Source organism: Hibiscus syriacus, unplaced genomic scaffold, assembly GCF_006381635.1.
Source record: "Hibiscus syriacus cultivar Baekdansim isolate YM2019G1 unplaced genomic scaffold, ASM638163v2 tig00111769_pilon, whole genome shotgun sequence".
NCBI classification, from domain to species: Eukaryota; Viridiplantae; Streptophyta; class Magnoliopsida; order Malvales; family Malvaceae; genus Hibiscus; species Hibiscus syriacus.
The window spans coordinates 4,778,471-4,797,753 of NW_024063172.1; the positions used below are offsets into that span (position 1 = coordinate 4,778,471).

Genomic DNA, 19,283 nt, shown 5'->3' on the forward strand with positions numbered 1-19,283 from the left:
ATGATCGTCAAATTTCATTTAGATATTTTAATGTTGGTCAAAAAGTAATGTTTTTTAATTCTAAATTGAAAATCTTTGCAGGAAAATTACGAACAAAGAGGTCAGAACCTTTTACTATGACTCAAGTATTTCCCCATGGCGCAGTTGAAATTCAAGACAATTCGGGATTTTGTTTCAAAGTAAATGGTCAAAGTTTGAATTCGTACTACAAAAAAATCATGCTTTTGTGATCGAGGATGTTATTTTAGAGGAACATGTACTCTGAATCAGGTTGTCGAGCTAACTACGTTAAACAAAAGCGCTCTAATGGGAGGCAACTCATTTTTATTATTCTTCTTTCAATTTATATATTTTACTATTTTCTTTTTCTAGTTATCTATTTATTTTTCTTTGTATTTTTAGGTACATCATGTATTTTGATTGAGCTCAGAGATATGACCATGAAGTTTATTCATGTCTAATCAAATTAGACCCAGGGAGTATTCAACTTTCTTTTACTTTGTTCTTTATTTTTATTTCTTTTTCGTATTGGGACAATACCTTTAAGTGGGGGGTAGAGTGATAATTTCACCTTGCTTATTCATGTTTGTTTAATGGGATATTTCGATGATTATGACTATTGCTTGCCTTGTTTGACTTATTAGTTTTTTCATAATCCCCTATTTACAAGCTTGAGTTGACCTAATTAAGCATGAATAATTGATTTGAGTCGATAAGATGACTTTATGGAAGCCTTTAACCTTTTGGTATTATTTGTTAGTGTTACTTAAATATGAGCTTGTTCTTATTTCGCTAGTGATTAATGTTATCTTCAGGTGTATAACCTTGTGAGGCAATTGTAAGTGGTAGATCGTTTGAATGTGATCAGATTGGAAAACCGGGTGAGATGCTTGGGTTTTCATCTCCTTTCCAGTTTAAAGGTTCGATGACGAATTGAGACTACAGAGTTTAAAAAATAGAGAGAAGCGCAGAAAAAGGGGAGGAATTTCAAAAAAATGAAAAAAAAAATGAAAAACAAAAAAAGAGAGGAAATAAGCGCTTGAATACAAAAAAAAGAGACAGTGAGTGATATAAAAGGGAGGAAAATAAAACTCACACTTCACCAATCGCTTCTCATGAGGAAATTAAACTTGGTTTGATTTCATGTCACAAGCAAATAGCAAAAGCTCTACATATCTAACCTTTATCCATTTGGTTAATTGTTGTTCATTGGGTTAGCTTGTCAATTTTATTTGATTAAATTCTCTAAATTTTTCAACCCATGCCTAAACTTGAGATTTGACAAAACTTTTTGAGTGATTCTTTGGTAACTGATAGAAATAGGGATTGAATATGCTTGTTGAATAAGTGAGGAGGAATTTGATGAGTATTTTATATTAAATATATTTATTGTTATTTACTCCTTATTTTTTGATTGTATATTACTGATTTATCTTTATTTTGGGTTTATTTTGGATAGAAACTTTATTGGATTAGTTTCCCAAAAAGTAGCAGATTTCGATGGTACAATTATCATCTTGAATATTTAATTAGAATTTACCTCGAATAAGGTTATCCATAAGATGAAGCATGATTCAACAGGAAGTACAAGACTTAGATATTTATTTTTATCTTTTTTGATAAACCTTTTAGATTTAAGATTTTTAGTTTGATTATTTTATTATTATTTTATTTTGGAATTAGTTATTTTATTAGAACTCTTGGTAGGACTTTTAGTTTGATTAGGAATTAGTCATTTTATTTATTTAGAACTTTTGGGTTATAAATACCCCTTAGGTTCAACCTTTGAACTCATATTGGAATTTATATCCCTTGACAATTTATTGAAGTTCTACTTTTCTTTCATCCTTTTACTTTTATTTCATTATTTTCTTTTTATAATGCTAAGCATGATCAAATTCATGGTTAGCTAATTTAGCCGATAGCTGAGCGATGACTCAATCTGTTTCATGAGAATTGAAAAACGCTTCATACCTTCAGGTATCTTTCTTGATTTTCGGCAAACAAGCTTAGGTAATCGACTTAATTTTTAAATTCTTTATAGTTTCAATTCAAAGATTGAACCTTGGCTTGAATGTTGTTTTGATTTACCGTTGGGGAGGAGAATCGACTTGTAGAAAATTCAAATCCATAAGAACAAAATTAGTGGCGGTCTGCAAAAGGAAATCAAGATCGGGCACGATTCTCATTGAGACGTACAATCCGAGCACAAGCTTTTCCAGCATTAAAGTGGATATTAGCATTAATATCAATAGTCGAAGTTAAATCCAAACAATAATTAAATTTCAATTATTGACTTTGGAAATTAGTTCACAGGAGAGAAAAACAATTTACAATGGTTAGGCCTTGTAGATTGTAACCAACAAGAATCCCGAAGTAAAATCTATTTCAAGGATCGAGACGAGTCAAGTCAAAATGAAGCTAGAGGCTATCACCTATCATTATATCTTTTAATTATTTATGTAATCACCATTTTTTGTCCTACCATGCCCGACACACAAACTAACAAATAGCAGCCCATGCCCTTCCATTCAATGTTGCTCACCTTGCCATCAACTTCAACAAGCCAGCGGCTCACAACTATGCCTTGACTGCCAACTGCCACGAGATGACTCCCCTCTCCTCATCCACAACCAAATCAGGAAGCAAAAATGATTATTTTTGATTTTTTATAGGTGTAATGTGTTTTAAAAACCCCAAGAATCAAATTGTAAGGGGGAGTTTTTCTCATTTTTTCAAGATCAATACAATAACAACATAAACATTCAAAAGGTAATTTTTTAGAAATCTTTTTTTTTTATTTCTTTCTTGGGTTTTCAAATAGAACTTAAAAATGAGAGGGGATAAATTGTTTACCCATAGTCATCAGAGCATTATTCGAGCGTCGGTATCGTCATAGTCAGGTCCGGGAGTTGAGCAGTCAGTCTTGGTTCGTTAGTGGTTGAAAAGTGGTAGTGGCCATGGCCTTTGGGGCTCTTGTCCATGAGAGGAGTTGAAGAAAAATTGAGTTTGGTTCGTTTTGGTGTCGAAGAGCCACGCTGGTCGTTTTGGGCATTGATCGGAGAAGGAGGCTGTCGCTTTGGTGGCCGACGTGAGGCCTTAGCGCCTTTGGAGTGGTCAACCATTTGGGTAGAATGGATAGGAGAAAGAGTTAGAGTTGAGAGAAAGGTGGAGGGTTATTTTTTGGTTCATCACGTGTTTTTGGAAATGAATAATGGGGGACTTTGTTTTAAACTTTTGGGTAAATCATGAATCGGGTCCCTGTAATCCAGTGCATTTCATACTTTTGTCACCAAAATTAAGGGTTAATTATGCTTAGGTCCCCATACTTTATGCACTTATTTGCATTTTAGTCACTATTACAAGGTTAAATTACTATTATGTCCTTAGTTGTTAAGAGTCTCTTTGCATTCTAGCCACTAAATTAGGAAAAATTATGAAATAATCCCCCTAAGTTATATGTGTTTTTATATATTAGTCACTATGTATTATCTTGTTTTATTTGTTATGATTTTTAATGTTTGTTTAATTTCATTTTAATTTAATCACTTAATTATGTTTTTATTTATTTATTTCGAATTAACCATTGGTTTTTATTTTCTTACACTTTAACCATTGTTATATCTATTTATTTATCGCTATTATTCTAATCGACCTTGTGGTAACCCGATATGGGGTACGATCCACATTATTATAGTCCAAACTCTTTTAACCTCTAACCACTAACCGCTAACTTGTTATTTATTTATTTATTTATTTTATGTCTGAACCATAGTACGACATTACGATGACCTGCCCCGGGGTACGACTCGCATTATTTACTATCTGGGTTAAATATTAAAAATTAACACTAACATTTTATTTTTATTGTTTTTTTATTTTTATTGCTATTTTATTTTTGTTATTTAACTTTATGCAGATTTAAATTTATGCCCTTTACTTTTTGTTTATTTAATGTCAGTCCTTTAATTATTGAGTTTTATTTTATGTTTATCCCATTTTAGTCCCATGAACAAAGAGAGAGCATTCTTTTATAGAGAAAAAATCGATGAGATAGCATTCCTATTAGTTGGAGTGTAAATCTCGTGGTCTCTTCTCAAAATATGGATTGTTCTTGATTAAATAATTCGAAAAAAATTAATCAATGTTCAATAAATGGATCATAATTTAATTTAAAAAATAACCATTGGGTACACATGCCTTATACCTTCATAGGGATTTATGCCTCGTATCCTTGAATTGAACTCGATAAACCGATAATCGGTGAGGATTGAGGGCTTGGCAACCCAATGAGGACACTGACAACAAGGATAATTCGAGTCATTTCCCTGTTAGAGCTGAAACCATACATATAGTGAACCATAAAATGGTCACCCTAGGTAGAGCCATACAAAACCTTTGTCCGTTAGTAGGTACCAAAATTAGTGTACATGAAGGAGGAACGACTCTAAACCTTTATATTTTGCTTTAAATTCATAGAATATATTTCTTTTCAAATGAAAGCTGTGAACTAGATATCATGCGGATAGGATTAATTTCTTGAAATAAATCATTTTGGGTAGAAATCATGTCCAAATAGGATTGTTATTTAATAAACACATGATTGGGTAGATATCATGATTGGGTAGGTGTTATATTTATCTTTAAATAACATCTTTTAACCATATTGATTATCTTGCATGTACTAACTAATTTCTTCTAATTTTTTGTGTCATTTATAGGATTTTTACATTTCATTGTCATGACATAACGGAAAGGTGTTGATATGCAATTGACTATCTAATAAAATGTTTCATAAAAGGAATAAAAAGTTTCAATCAAATAGTTGCATACACAGACATGCACTGATGGCTAAAGGAAGTCCAGAGAGAACAAAGATAAAGCATCAACCTAATTTAGACTAATCGAGAACATGTTTGTAAAGATGAACTATATTTTAATAGTGAAGACTTTTGTCTCTAATGAAACTTTTTTTATGATATTCATCTTTGGGACCAACACTTTTTACATTCGCAATCGCATCTTTGCATTCTGCATGGCATTTATTTAGGCATTTTTGCATGCATTAATCATGAATACATGGATTTATTTCGTGGACACCGAGGAGGTGTTTCTAACTGCATAATTTCATTCACACAATACTAAGAATGAAACCAAAATTTGAGAAACTAAAGAAAGAACTGGAAGAAAAATTACAAAGGATGCAAATAGATTGGGAAGCTAAAATAGAGAAAATGCAAAAAGTCAATGTGGATTCGCATCTTACAAAATCAAGACAACTTGGTTGACCAAATTGTAGCAAAATTGAATGTGCTCAACCAAGAAAGAGCCAAAGAGATTATTTCCTCGACCATGGAAACCTCTAAGTGTGTGATGTCATAGGCTAATCCATAACTACTCATTTCACCCGAAAGAATTCCAAGCCATTAAGTAGGCTTCTCCGCCACTGAGACTCAAGCAATTGTGTTAGATCCTCAGGATAACCCTACTGATCACAACATGTCTGATCCTGATGAGATGAAAAAAAACCAAGAATGAGATCCCTAAGAACTTAAAAAATTGGAGCAGAGAGACATTAAAAGGAACGAGAGGACAAAGCTCTCATATTGAAATGGATGCAAGTGAACTAGTTTTGGTTCCTGACTTGGTGCTCCCGCCCATATTCAAAATGGTCGATTTTGAAAACTATAAAGGAACCAATTGACCTACTGCCCATCTCACGATGTTTATTCGAAGGATGATTGGATACACCAATAATGATCAGAAGTTGATACACTGCTTTCAAGACATCTTTAATGGACTCTCTTCTAAGTGGTATAATCAACTGAGTTGTATTCAAATATGCTCTTGGAAGGATTTAACTCATGCCTTTTTGGGTCAATACAAGCACATGACTGCTAGGGCCCCTGATAGAACAACGTTGCAAAATATAGAAATGAAGCGTAATGAGGGCTTCCGATAGTATGCACAACGATGGAGGGATGTTTCATCTCAAGTGCAACCATTAATGATTAAAAGGGAGTTCATCACTTTATTCATTGGTATATTAAAATCTCCATATATTAACCACATGTTTGGGGCTTCCACTAAGAATTTCTCTGACGTCATCATGTGTGGAGAAATAATTGAAATAGTTGTAAAGAATGACAAGATAAGAGGCATTATCAGTACTAACATTGAGAAAAGAGTTGAGATTAACACAGTGGGATCTTATATAGCTAGTCAAGGGACCAAACCTCATAAGGTGTTTTGTGAAAAGACTCTCATCAATCCAACTCCAATGACATATGAGGAATTGCTCCCAATGCTAGTTGACAAGAACCTTGTGAATCTAGTTCAATCCAAACCAAAAAAAAAGGTCATATATCATGAAGGTCATGATGTTAACGCCATATGTAGCTACCATATTGGGAGCTCAAGGTACACCACTGAGAATTCTAGGGAATTGAAGCGCAAGGTCCAAAATCTGATTGATTCAGGGGCATGGAAATTCTATGTGTAATGGGGTACTCTGATCAGAAGTGGGCTACGTCATCCATCAGGAGTTTTTGTTGCACTCACATCAGAAGCATTTCATCTTGTTTGAACTTCTTTTTCTTTCTTTTTTTCCTATGTTTAAATGTTTGTAAGTCATTTGACGTTTGAACATTTTAAATAAAATGTTACCTTCTGAGGTTATAAGCAATGAGAAAATTTGAAATTTTTTGAATATCAATTCAATTAAAAGCTCTTTAATAATTGAGATTATAAATCTTTGACAAATGAAAAGACTGAACCTCTTCAAAACAAGGACCCTTGATCCAAATTTAAAAGCTTTACCCGGATATCACACATTCTCTTACTAGGACCAAGATAACCATCTATTACTACAAAGAGACAATCAAAGGTCTTGGCATTAAGATATGTGTTAGGAACGGACAAAATGGGGCATCTCATGTGTATGATCTTGCAGAGATGATTAGATTATACTTATGTGGATGACGTTCGATGATGATCATGATATTCATAGATGGAATAGTTGAGTAGATGAATTTAGTTTAGTTCAATTGATTGGAAATTGAACTATAAAGATGAAATTCTCTTACCTCCAATGACACCTAAACTTTAATAGATTCCTCTTAACGAGCTTAAGAAATCTTGAATCCTGATACCCGAAAAATTAATAAGATATTTTTATAAAGTAAATTTAATAAAGCTAGAGCTATTCAGCTAGAGCAATTGGATAGAAGGATAACTCAAAAGCCTTCAATTTATGAATAGATTATATACAAAATTGTTACACTAATCAGATACCTGACAGTTTGGTGTTTTCTCCACTGTCACTGTCAAGATAAATACTTTGTGACAAGACGAATCCCTCAGCTATGCCAAAATAATGGCAAAGTAAATCAAAGCAAAAAAATCAAGGAAATGAAAAAAAGTTGATGGTTTGAATTAATAAGGAGTATTGGTGGATGATGGACTAAAAGAGTTGAGAAACATATATTATAGTCAACTTCACAAAAGCACAGAGGAATTATGTTTTTAGACCAATATTTCTACACTTCTTTTACTAAAGGAGTCTATGAAGCTTGAACAAATGGAAGATTTCAGAGAAATGAAATAGAAATATTCTAAAAGGTCTAGTAATTGACTACACTAGTTGCGTCATTTTGTCCGCATCTGATCAAGATGCCAAGCCAAGAAAGAGGGCCATGTCATAATGTTCATAAGAACAAAGAACAAAAGAAGGACGAATCAATAAAACCTCAAAATTTAGGTAGCTAACCTCAAAACCAACTTGTCAATACTAACATTTGTCAAAGAATTGTAACTATGAAAGATTAAAAGAGCAGTTGATTCTTTTGATATTCAATGAACTCATGTTTTGTGATTTGCTTTAATTATGAGCCCAAAGATGGGGCATTATTTTAGTTTCTTCAACAATAAAAAATCACATATTTTTTAAATTTCTTATTCGATTTTTTTCCAAATGAATAAAAACATTTTGAAAACAAGATAATCTCTTTGGAAGTATATATTGGAATTCAACAAATATCTCTCAGACATAAAAGTTAATGATCGAAGCTGGGTAAGGGAAGCTGAAATTTTTTGGGGCAAAATTTGACGGGCAAGATGAACAAATTGTCACAGGTTGAAGTTTGCAAGAGTACACTCTGGTGGAAAATGAAGACAACTGAATCAGGAAGAGAATGAAAACTGCTAATACGTTCATTCCTTACTATTGATTAAGGAAGTATGCATCAGCATAAACATACACGTCACATGAATTTGCACCTTTGCATCATACATTCATCATCGTATGCAATAAAACTTTTTTCCTCTCTCATGAGGATGCCTTTATAATCTCTTTTGAGAAATTAATTTTGTCTTTCTCAAGATTGTTCGTCTAAGAACATCAATCTAGTTTTTCTTAAGACTTTATTCCCTGAAATCCTTATTTCATTTTTCTTAAAGGCTATTTTTCTCCTCTCACGAGGAAATCATCTAATTTTCCTTTCTTAAGATCATTTTCTCCTCTCAAGAGGACAAATTCAAAAAGTCATTTTTATTTAAAATAAAAATCAAATAAAATACATGAGATAAACTTCATCTGGACATCCATAAAAATATCCAAGATAGTCATTCATAAATGCATCATTTTTATAGATCTTTCAGGAAAGAAAAGTTTGGTGTTGACTAGACGTCCTCAACATGAAGGAACGACATCATTCATATATTTGATTTCATGAAGTGAATGATCAGATCTTCTAAAGACAACTAGATCTCTTCAACATGAAGGAGTAGATTGGTTGTCTCCCTTGAGATAATTTCTCTTGAAACAAATTTTGTCTCGCTTGAGACAGTTTCTCCTGAAACATAAACCTTTGATATTGTTTCTCTTGAAACAAATTTTGTCTCGCTTGAAACAGTTTCTCTTGAAACATAAACCATTGAGATTGATTCTCTTGAAACAAATTTCGTCTCACTTGAGACAGCTTCTCTTGAAACATAAACCTTTGATATTGTTTCTCTCGAAACAAAGTTTAGTCTTGCTTGAGAAAGTTTCCATTGAAGCCCAAATTTCGAAGTTGTTTCACTTGAAACAAATTGATCTCACTTGAGATTGTTTTCCTAAAAATAAATTTCATCTTGCTTGAGACAGTTTTCCCTCAAAACACAATTTTTGAAATTGTTTCACTTGAAACAAAATTGATATCACTTGATATTGTTTTCCTAAAAACAAATTTCGTCTCGCTTGAGATAAATTTCCCTTGAAACACAAATTTTGAAATTGTTTCACTCGAAAAAAAATTTATCTCACCTGAGATAACTTCTCTTGAAACAAATTTATTTTCACTCAAATTTTGAATATTTGACAAGAATTAAAAGTTAGCAAAGACTTCATTTCACAATTCCATGTTAAAGAATAAGATTTCAGCAAAGAATTAGTCCACATCTCATGTTTTGAAAAATCCAAATCCATCATAGAAGAAGGTGGATCATCATTTCCAATAGAAGGATTCATAATGAGAAAAACTCGTCGAAGAGAGAGAAGAAGTTCATAATGAGAAGAACTTGTGGCTAAGGAATTTAAACAATTCGAGAAAAAATTGGTGCTTTAATGCTTTGCTACACTACATTCTTATTTCACGACAACGAGCAAAGAGGGGCAACTGTAATCACCATTTTTTATCCTACCATGCCCTGCACACCAACTCGCCAACAACAACCCATGCCCTGCCATCCCGTGTTGTTCACCCTGTTATCATCTTTAACACGCCAGTAGCTTCCTCACCATGCCCTGACTACCAACTACCATGAGATGGCTCCCCTCTCCTCGTCAACAGCCAAATCGACAAATAAAAATGATTATTTTGGATTTTTACAGATGTAATGGGTTTTAAAAACCCCAATAATCAGATTGTAATGGAGATTTTTCTCATTTTTTCAAGATCAATATATTAACAACAAAAACATTCAAAAGGTATTTTTTAGCAATATTTTTTCTTTCTTTCTTGTATTTTTTAATATAAATAAAAAAGGAGAGGGGAGAGATCGTTTACCCATAGTCGTCAGAGCCTTAGTCGAGCGTCGGTGTCGTCAGGTCCAGGAAGTTTAGCGGTCAGTCTTGGTTTGTTAGTGGCTGAAAAATGGAGTTTAGTTCGTTTTGGTGGCCGAAGAGGCCACCCTGGTCGTTTTGGGCGTTGATTGGAGAAGGAGGTCGTCGCTTTGGCGGCCGATGTGAGGCCTTAGCGCCTTTGTAGTGGTCAGTCGTTTGGGTAGAAGGACATGAGAATGAGTTAGAGGTGAGAGAAAAGGGGGAGGGTTATTTTTTGGTTCATCACGTGTTTCTGGAAGTGAATAATGGGGGGCTTTGTTTTAAACTTTTGGTAGAGCACAGTTGGTAGAGCATTTCATAATTCGGAGGTCTCTTACGGAAGCTGCTCTCAACCTGGTGTTGGGGGTAGCCTACTATCTTACCTCCCCCTTACCCCATACATATGGGAAAAAGGGACAACCATTTTTTTGTTTTAAACTTTTGGGTAAATCATGTGTCAGGTCCCTCTATTCTAGTGCATTTCATGCTTTTGTCACCAAAATTAAAGGTTAATTATGTTTAGGTCCTTATACTTTAAGCACCTATTTGTATTTTAGTCACTATTACAGTGTTAAATTACTCTCAGGTCCTTAGCTGTTTAGAGCCTCTTTGCATTCTAGCCACTAAATTAGGAAATATTATGAAATAATCCCCCTAACTTATGCGTGTTTTTATATATTAGTCATTATATATTATCTTGTTTTATTTGTTATGATTTTGACCCTCTGTTTAATTTCATTTTAATTTAATCATTAGTTATGCTTTTATTTATTTCAAATTAACCACTGATTTTTATTTTTTTGCACTTTAACCACTATTATATTTATTTATCGCTACTATTCTAATCGACCTTGTGGTGACCCGATATGGGGTATGATTCACATTATTATGGTCTAAACTCTATTAACATCTAACCGCTAACTTGTTATTTATTTATTTATTTATTTTATGTTCGAACCATAGTACGACATTGCGACGAGCCACCCCAGGGTACGACTCGCATTATTTAAGGTCTGGGTTAAATATTAAAAATTAACACAAACATTTTATTTTTATTGCTATTTTATTTTTGTTATTTAATTTTATGCACATTTAAATTTCTACCTATTACTTTTTATTTGTTTAATGTCATTCCTTTAATTATTGTGTTTTATTTTCTGTTTATTCTATTTTAGTCCCATGAATAAAGATAGGGCATTCTTTTATAGAGAAGAAATCGATGAGATAGCATTCCTATTAGTTGGAGTGCAAATCTCGTGGTCTCTTCTCAAAATATGGAATGTTCTTTATTAAATAATTCGAAACAAATTAATCAATGTTCAATAAATTGATCATAATTTAATTTTCTATTCGAATTTATAATTTCCACCACCACAACAGCATACAAGTGATAAGGTTCCAATTTTTAGCCGTTGTGGGGGTGCTAACCTTCCACACGCGTAATCGACTCACGAACCTAAAAGAATCTTTGACAAGCGCGTATCGATTTTTTTGTCTTAAAAATTATTTTTCTTAAAATTGTTTTAAAGGCGTTTTTAAGTTTTTGACCTACCTAACCCAAAGGTCGATAGTGACTCCAAATTATTTTAATCAAAATAAACACAAAAATTCAATTTTCCCAAATAAGTTATAATTAAGTGTTTTCATCGAAAAATTACTCGTTCGTCAAAAAAGACGTTACGACAATTTATTTTTATTTAATTTTAGTTTATTCAATTAAATTTGATAAACCCCCTTTTCTTTTATTTTGCATATTTTATGGTTAAAGATCAAATCAGATTTAACTCCAAAGTCTTTAGTCCCCATTGATCCATCCTATTTCTCTATACTATTCTATTTATTTTATTTTATTTATTTAAATTGAGAATTAGGTTTATTTTATTTGACAATTACGATGTTTGTCAAGAGGATCAAGAGGAATTGGGTCGAGCAGACAAATGGTCGAGAGAATTACGAGTACCTTAATCAAATAACGTTATAAGTCAATCATTGTCCTTAAATTAGATGTACTCAACCAAAATACTTAAATTACATATGCATGTCCGCGTTCAAAATTTGGAGGCTTTCGGGTTAGAATTTGACAAAACAAAATTTGAATTCAAACTTAAGAAGTCGAAAAATATAAAATATGATTTTTTTTAAAAATGATTTTTAGATCAAAGTCAAAGGTCAACGCTGATCGAAGGTTAATGTCAATTCTTGTAAAGTCATCAATCATGTCAATGGTTAGGTCAATGGTCAGGTAAACGTTAAGGTCAAAGTCAACGGTTCAGTCAAAGTCAATAGTTTAGTCAAGGTCAACGGGTCAAACCGATTCAGGTTGACTCAAGTTGGTTTAGGTAAACTCGATTCGATCCCAGTTGAATTAATCTGATTCTAGTTGACACGATCGTAACTGGTTTGACTTGGTTCGATCAAAATCAAACTGATTCGATTGGGAGGTAACCAGTTTGGTTAAAAGTTGATCGGTTTGATCGGAGGCCAAGCCCCACTCATAGAGACGGCGTGTGGCATCGCGGAAATAGGTGGTGGGAGAAACCGAACACTCCACGAGCATCCACACAACCAAAACAACCTAGAACAACTCAGATTTCCAACTAAAACATGATGAAATAACAGGAAAAAGGGATTAAGAAGCTTACCCACAATGACTGATGAGGACGGCAATGAACTTGATTTGGTTTTGGTCAAAACCACTTAGGGAGAGCATGACGGTGGCAGGCGTGAGATGAATGGTTAACAGAGGAAATTGGAATCGCAATGAATAGTAGTGTCAAGATTTGGTTTTCTCTGATGAAGTTTCGAATGCTTCTCTGCGGCAAACGACAGAGAATCTTGGCTAGTGAAAGGCAAGGCTTGGATCAAAACGGGGTGGCGCTTCCTCTGGTACCGGCAGAGATACTCACCAACGAGCGACGGTCGGGAATGAAGATGGGTTTTTCGAATAGTGTCTCCATATTTCGTGATAAACGGTGGATAATTTGGGTGATTGTTGGTTGGGGTTAGAGTCGCGAGACAGCAACGGTCTAGTGGTGGCGGCAATGTACACCACCGCTGGTAGGAGATGGGGTGAATAGAGATTGGAAGTGGTTTGGGTGAAATAAATTTGGTTTGGGGTTACGAGTGTTTCGGAGGTTTGTTTTTAGGAAATGCGTTAACACTTGTTTTTATTTAGTTTAATAAATATTTTTCTAATTTCATATTAGCTATAGTAGACTAGCTTGAAGGGTTAAGGCTTTGTGTTGAATATTTTGGAGGATATGGGTTCAAAACCCATAAAACCATATGTTTTACTTTTTAATCTTCTTTTATTTTATTAGTCAAAAGGTTATGGTTAAATTCATATTTCAGTCTTTGGATTTTTTTTTTTTACATATTATCCTAACATTTTAATAAAATGCTAATTTAATCCTCAAAATCAATCTAAGGAAATTATTATTTTTAACCCAAAAAATTTGGGGTGTGACAAGTTTCCCTACAAGTATCTCGGTCTTCCCATGGGTGCTTCGAAAAATTCAGCTGCATTGTGGTCCCCGTTATGGAAAAATTTAATAGGAGGTTAAGGGGCTGGAAGTCGAAGCTATTATCTATTAGTGGCCGCATCACTTAGTTAAATATGTGCTTTCTATTCCTGTCTTGCATGTATGTTTATTTAAGATGCTGGCTGCGATTAGCAATCGCCTTAATAAATTTATTGCAAATTTTGTTTGGGGATGTTCAGATAGAAGATCGATGGACGTCCTTTGCAACCCGAAACTCTTTGGGGGTTTGGGTTTAATGGATTTAAAAATAAAAAATAATTGAATAAATGGATTAGGAGGTATGGAGAGTTTTGAATGCTAAATATGAGGGTTATTCGTATATACTTCTTCCTAGCAACTTAATTCAAGTAACAAGTCATGGATTTGGCGCAACATTATTTCACCTCTTTAGTCTAGTAATGATCCTTTTCAACAAAACATTCAGCTAGTAGTTGGTGATGGCAAGGTAATCGATTTCTGGTATGATGTTTGGATTGGCACTAGTCCTCTAAAGGAGATGTTTCTACGAATATTTTCCATAGCAATTTCGAAGCAGGGGAGCATATATGAATTTGGGTGTTTTGTTGGGAACGAATGGACATGAAATATATCATTACGGGAGAAATTGTTCGATTGGGAAGTGGAAGTTTAGAACCTTTTCCTCTCAACCATTAATGAATATCGGATTGGAGTTTTGGAAAGAGATTGCATTCGGTGGAAAGGGTCACCTAATGGATTATATAGTTCGAATACATTTGCTAAATTGGTTTCTCATCCCAGTGGTGACCTGGATCATATTTGGAGATCAGTTTGAGCGAATCTTGCTCCAGCAAAAGTTGAAACTTTTGTGCGGAAACTTTTGCACGAAAGAATCCCAACAAAGTACGAATTTGCTAAGCGTGGATCTTATTCTTAGGCATCTCTTAATTATGGTCTATGTTCAGTCAAGGAGAAATCGGTAAATCATTTGTTTTGTGAGTGCGGTATTGCTTGGTTGCTTAGGCAAAAATGGTTTCATGTGTGGGACATTTATGTGGTTATCCCAAGCTGTTCGAGAAGTCTCTTATGTGTTTGGAACTCTTGTTCTTCTAGTTTCAAGGAGAGAATTGTTTGGAAATTGGCATTTTTTGGAATTGTGTGGACTTTATGACTGAGCTGCAATAAAGCTGTCTTTAATGGTAAATTTTTTCCTGTTGATCAATTATTCTATTTGGTGGTGTTGAGGGTTGGTTTATGCTGTAAAGCTTAATGGAAAGTATGGCTTTTTCGATTAGTGATATTCAAAACATGCCTTTTATGCTTAAGGATGTGAAGGTTGGGTCCCTTTGCACTTTGCCCGTGTCTTGGAGCCCTCCGTCTTCGAGTTGTGGATATTGGTGGAATTTTGAGGGATCACAATTGAAAATCTTTGATCACTTTCTCAAAATCAATAGTGGTTGTGGATATTTCTACAGCAGAATTGCTTGTTGTCAAGGAGGCTGGAGATATGTTTTGGTCTTCTAGTTGGGTGTTGTCTTATTCTTTGCTTGTCGGGAGTGACTATAGCAATGTAGTTAGTTAGTTCCTTTGCCCATCAAAAGCCCCTTCATCGTTTAAGAATATTATTCTCTCTGCTTTTTCTTGTAGTACAGGGCCCTGTTGGTCTATCGTGCTTATCACCAGAGAAGCTAATTGGGTTGCTGACAATTTGGCAAAAACAGGAATCAATCGAACTGAAGATATGGTATTTATGTGTCCAATTGAGGCACCAAATTTTGATGGTTTTTCTTTCCCCCTAAACATCAGCGTTTTGACCTGGATCTGCAGATCTCTTGAGTTTCGTGTTTTGTTTAGCTTTGTCTGGTATTTTGGCTTCAAGTTATGTTTATGGTGTTCTATTGCTAGTGAGATTTGTTTTTGAATGTTTTAGGATCCTATGCTATTAAGTTGTGGTTGAAAGCATGTAATGCTGGTTTTGTCATCTCTGGTGTGAGTTTTCTATGTATTTGGGTGATGGTATTTTGGTTATATGAGAGTTGTGTGGCTTTTTGGTTATCTTTATTGGGAATTAAACAGTTTGTTTAGGATTGTCAGTGTAAATCAATATCTACATGGTGCACTCTTTTCCTCCATTAGGTGTTAGGAAGGTTTTTTTAACGAGTCTCTCATTTGTATCTTGTAATGTATGGTTTTATCAATAAAATCATACCATTTTCCTTTTTTAAAAAATCATAAACATATTGTAACTAATCAAATGTATAAAAATTTGAATCAAATAAATTAGAAAATACCTATAGTGGTAGTGGTTTGTACCAATGTGAAGGCATCACCAGCAACACTAGGAGATATCACATCTTCATCCTTAGCTTCCTTAATACACAGATAAAATGAAATCAGACAAGATCCATAAGTATATACATCAACAACAATAAAAAGGAGAAAGCAAACTAACAGTGGTAGCATCACCATCACCTGGGGGGAAAAAAGAATCATAATATATTTGCAACGAAAACACCATCGATGATTGTAATTACTCGACGCTATGATACTGTGTATTGTACACGATTATCGAAAGATGAAATTGAATAAAATGAGAAAGTAATAATAAGTTATTGAGAAAGAAAGAAAGAAAGTGAAACAATTAATGATGGTTAGGGTTAGGTTATGAGAGAATGAATTTGGTTTTTTATTAACTGGTCAAAAATGAATTCAATACAATAAACCTATTACATTGATGCTTTTATATCTCCATGATCATGCGTATAATTAATCCAACAACTGTTAACAATCCCTCATAAATTCTAATTAGACCTTTAACTAATTCACAACTCAACCTTCAACACAAAAACTATAGATTCTATGGATACTCAAAACATTTTTATCAAACCAATTGTACCATAAACTTTTCAGATCGGATCAAATGAAATTCGGGTCACGATCTCTAGCAAATTCAATCACCAGCATCATTATTTTCCTGGGAAACCAACATTTTCATCCTTTTCAGCAGCCAATCAAAGTCATCTTCTCTTTTAACCAAGCTAAGCCGAACATATCTGCTTTCAGCACCGAACAAGCTACCATGACGTCCAGTTATATTCATCGAGTGGAGCACTGCGTTGCAATCTTTATCTTCTTCTCTTTCACACTTGAGCCATGCAAAAGCTGCCCATCAAAAACAAGATAATCGTCAAGTTCACAACTTATTTTCGTTTTAGTCATGATTTGAAGAGTGTTAATGATTTACCTGGAGTTGGTTCTCTGACTTTTCGTGCGAAAGAGCAGTTTTGAGGCTCAAGTTCCTGTATTGAAAACCGCTTAGACGTTAACATGGTTTTGCGCAGCTTTATCCATCGGTTTCTCATTATTCTGTACCCGAAGTTAAACATTTCCTTTCCTTGTTCTTCAATGGCAACTTTTAGCAGCTTCAGAACTCGAAGTTGAGTCTCTCGAGGAACACCATAAGTGCTTAGACTCATATATGTAAGCATCCTTTGATACACAGCTTCGTCTTTTATGATTGCCCATCTGAGGGAAACAAAGCACGTTTAAGTATGCAAACCAAAATTATGGCTTTAAGGAACCAAAACGATGGAGAATATTGTTACCCAAATCTGCTTCCGCCATGGCCAGTAAGCTTGGAGAGAGTGAATATCATGAGATCTTCATCTGCTGGAGTTGGCACTGGTGTATAATGTGGCCAATAGTAAGCAAGATCGTGGATTGTCTTCACAGATAGACCTTGAAGTACTGCCTTCTTTAATTTCCCATCCGGATTGTTAGGTGAAGTCACAAGCTCGATGAATTTCCCTTGTGAAACACTTTTGTTTTTGTACACTGATGTATCTCCTTCGAACTTGTAATCCTTGGAGTTGAAGAACTCAGTTTGCTCCCTGTAAACCTGTAGCATGAATCACCTTATTATGAAAATTTGATTAAAAGACATAAATTTAGGCTTGGTTATAAAATAAATGCCTAAACTATAACGATTTTCACTAATAAATGTCTACAATATTTTTTGAACGAAAAAAGTCACTACTTTAGGTGTCTAGACCGTAACTGCCGTTAGTTTTCTCTATTGAGTGACACTTGTAACATTATGGTAATTTTTATTTTTTAAATTAAAAATATTATTATATTTATAAAAAAAGTCCAAATTCATAAAAATCCTAAATCCTAATCTTAACACGTTGCCACCGCCCTTTCCAGCCACGGCTATTGATGCCAACTTAGTCCCCGCCATCTTCCTAGTCATACGCTGTCGTAGTTGCAGTCGAAATCGTGTGGGATCGCGATTTTCATTCTAGGGTCGGTGGGGTACAAAACATTGATTGGTCGCGATTTCGTATTGATCGTTGGGGGTAGGTCAGGTCGGGTGGAGCTTCGTTGACTGCAAAAGCCAGTGATCGGTGTGGGTTTAGAGGTTGAAATGAAAATTTTCAAAGTTTTGAGGTTATTTCAAAATTTTTGTGTGTGCTTTTTTAAAAATATATAATTTTAATTTTAAATAAAATTTTTAAAATTTTCAGAATATGACACGTGTCACTTAATAGAGAAAATTAACGGTATTTACGATTCAAACACCTAAAATAGTAACATTAGACATCGAGATCATTCAAAAAATACTGTAAGTACCTATTTGTGAAAAACACTATAGTTTGGGATCATTCAAAAAATACTGTAGACCTAAAATTTATTAGAGTAAGAGGGCAAGGATCATACGGGATAGTATGGGGTCGATGCAACGACTCGTGCTGGCGAAAATCGATCGTTAGTGGCGGAGAGGGAATGCACTGCTGCATGAAGAAGTTGAGTAGCACCACCACCGATTACGATGTATCTTCCATCAGTCACTGCATTTCCAACAACTGCATGAAGTGTACGGATTTGGGATTCGAGTTGGTTAGAGAGGAGAGAACCATCGTTGAATTCGTAGCTCATCCGATGCCATCCAGGAACCACAATGGTGCTGCTAGCTGCATGCTTCAACCAGAAGGGCTCCAAGAACATAGGATCACCACTGCAACAAATGAGTTACCATTCACAAATACAACGTTAATCACATTAATCATCTGCAAATGAACCGAAACAGTGGTGTGATCGGTCGATTACCTATCGGCGTCGGCTATACATCCCGGTAACAAGACGGAGCAGTGAGGGCCTGCATAGCATGCATTGCACTCACAAACAGGTTTTCCATCAAGGATAGATCCATCCAAGAAAGCTCTACCGTGTCCTGAACAGGAGATGGATGCCACAAATTCAGCTTCTGCAGCAGCGGTTTCGGTCCAACTTTGCTCCCACCCGCCATGGGAGTAGATGCTAACAAAAAGTAACAGGTTAAGTACCATCGAACAACTTAACAGAATCGTAATGGTAGCCATGTTATGTCTCTTTTTTCTTTCAAACCTGAGTGTGATTGGCAGAAAAACTTGCTGCTTTATACAGGAGGATTACTGACTGCTACTTGTGAATAAGATCACGTTTAAAATGAAAACAAAATCAACTAGGGTTTATTAATAACAGTATAATCTACGAGGCCATTGACGTTCAAACGCGGTTTAAATGTTCAGAAACTTTCCGGAAGGCGGCTAGATAATCATATTTTAACTTTTAAGAACACAACATGCATGTTATTGTTATTGAAGAATTTATTGTTCTATATTTGCCCAATCAGAAACACTGACAGATGATATATAATAGAA

The 19,283-nt window shown here is 34.5% G+C and overlaps 1 protein-coding gene across 1 annotated transcript; it reads right to left on the reverse strand.

Moving 5' to 3' along the window:
* Positions 1-16,333: 16,333 nt before the first annotated feature.
* LOC120169649 (tryptophan aminotransferase-related protein 4-like) lies at positions 16,334-18,973 on the reverse strand. The gene is made up of 5 exons (XM_039177754.1): positions 18,691-18,973; positions 18,301-18,598; positions 17,187-17,479; positions 16,826-17,106; positions 16,334-16,743 (listed from the first exon to the last, which is right to left on the reverse strand). Exons 1-5 carry the CDS (start codon positions 18,960-18,962, stop codon positions 16,532-16,534), a joined length of 1,356 nt encoding a protein of 451 aa, XP_039033685.1. The 5' UTR covers positions 18,963-18,973; the 3' UTR covers positions 16,334-16,531.
* Between the last annotated feature and the right edge of the window lie 310 nt (positions 18,974-19,283).

Coding starts and splice junctions, on each gene's coding strand:
- LOC120169649 (XM_039177754.1), bottom strand. CDS start 18,962: ATGGCTACCATTACGATTCTGTTAAGTTGTTCGATGGTACTTAACCTG. Junction 18,599..18,690: donor TGTATAGCCGACGCCGATAG/GTAATCGACCGA, acceptor CATTTGTTGCAG/TGGTGATCCTATGTTCTTGG. Junction 17,480..18,300: donor CATCGACCCCATACTATCCC/GTATGATCCTTG, acceptor TTCATGCTACAG/GTTTACAGGGAGCAAACTGA.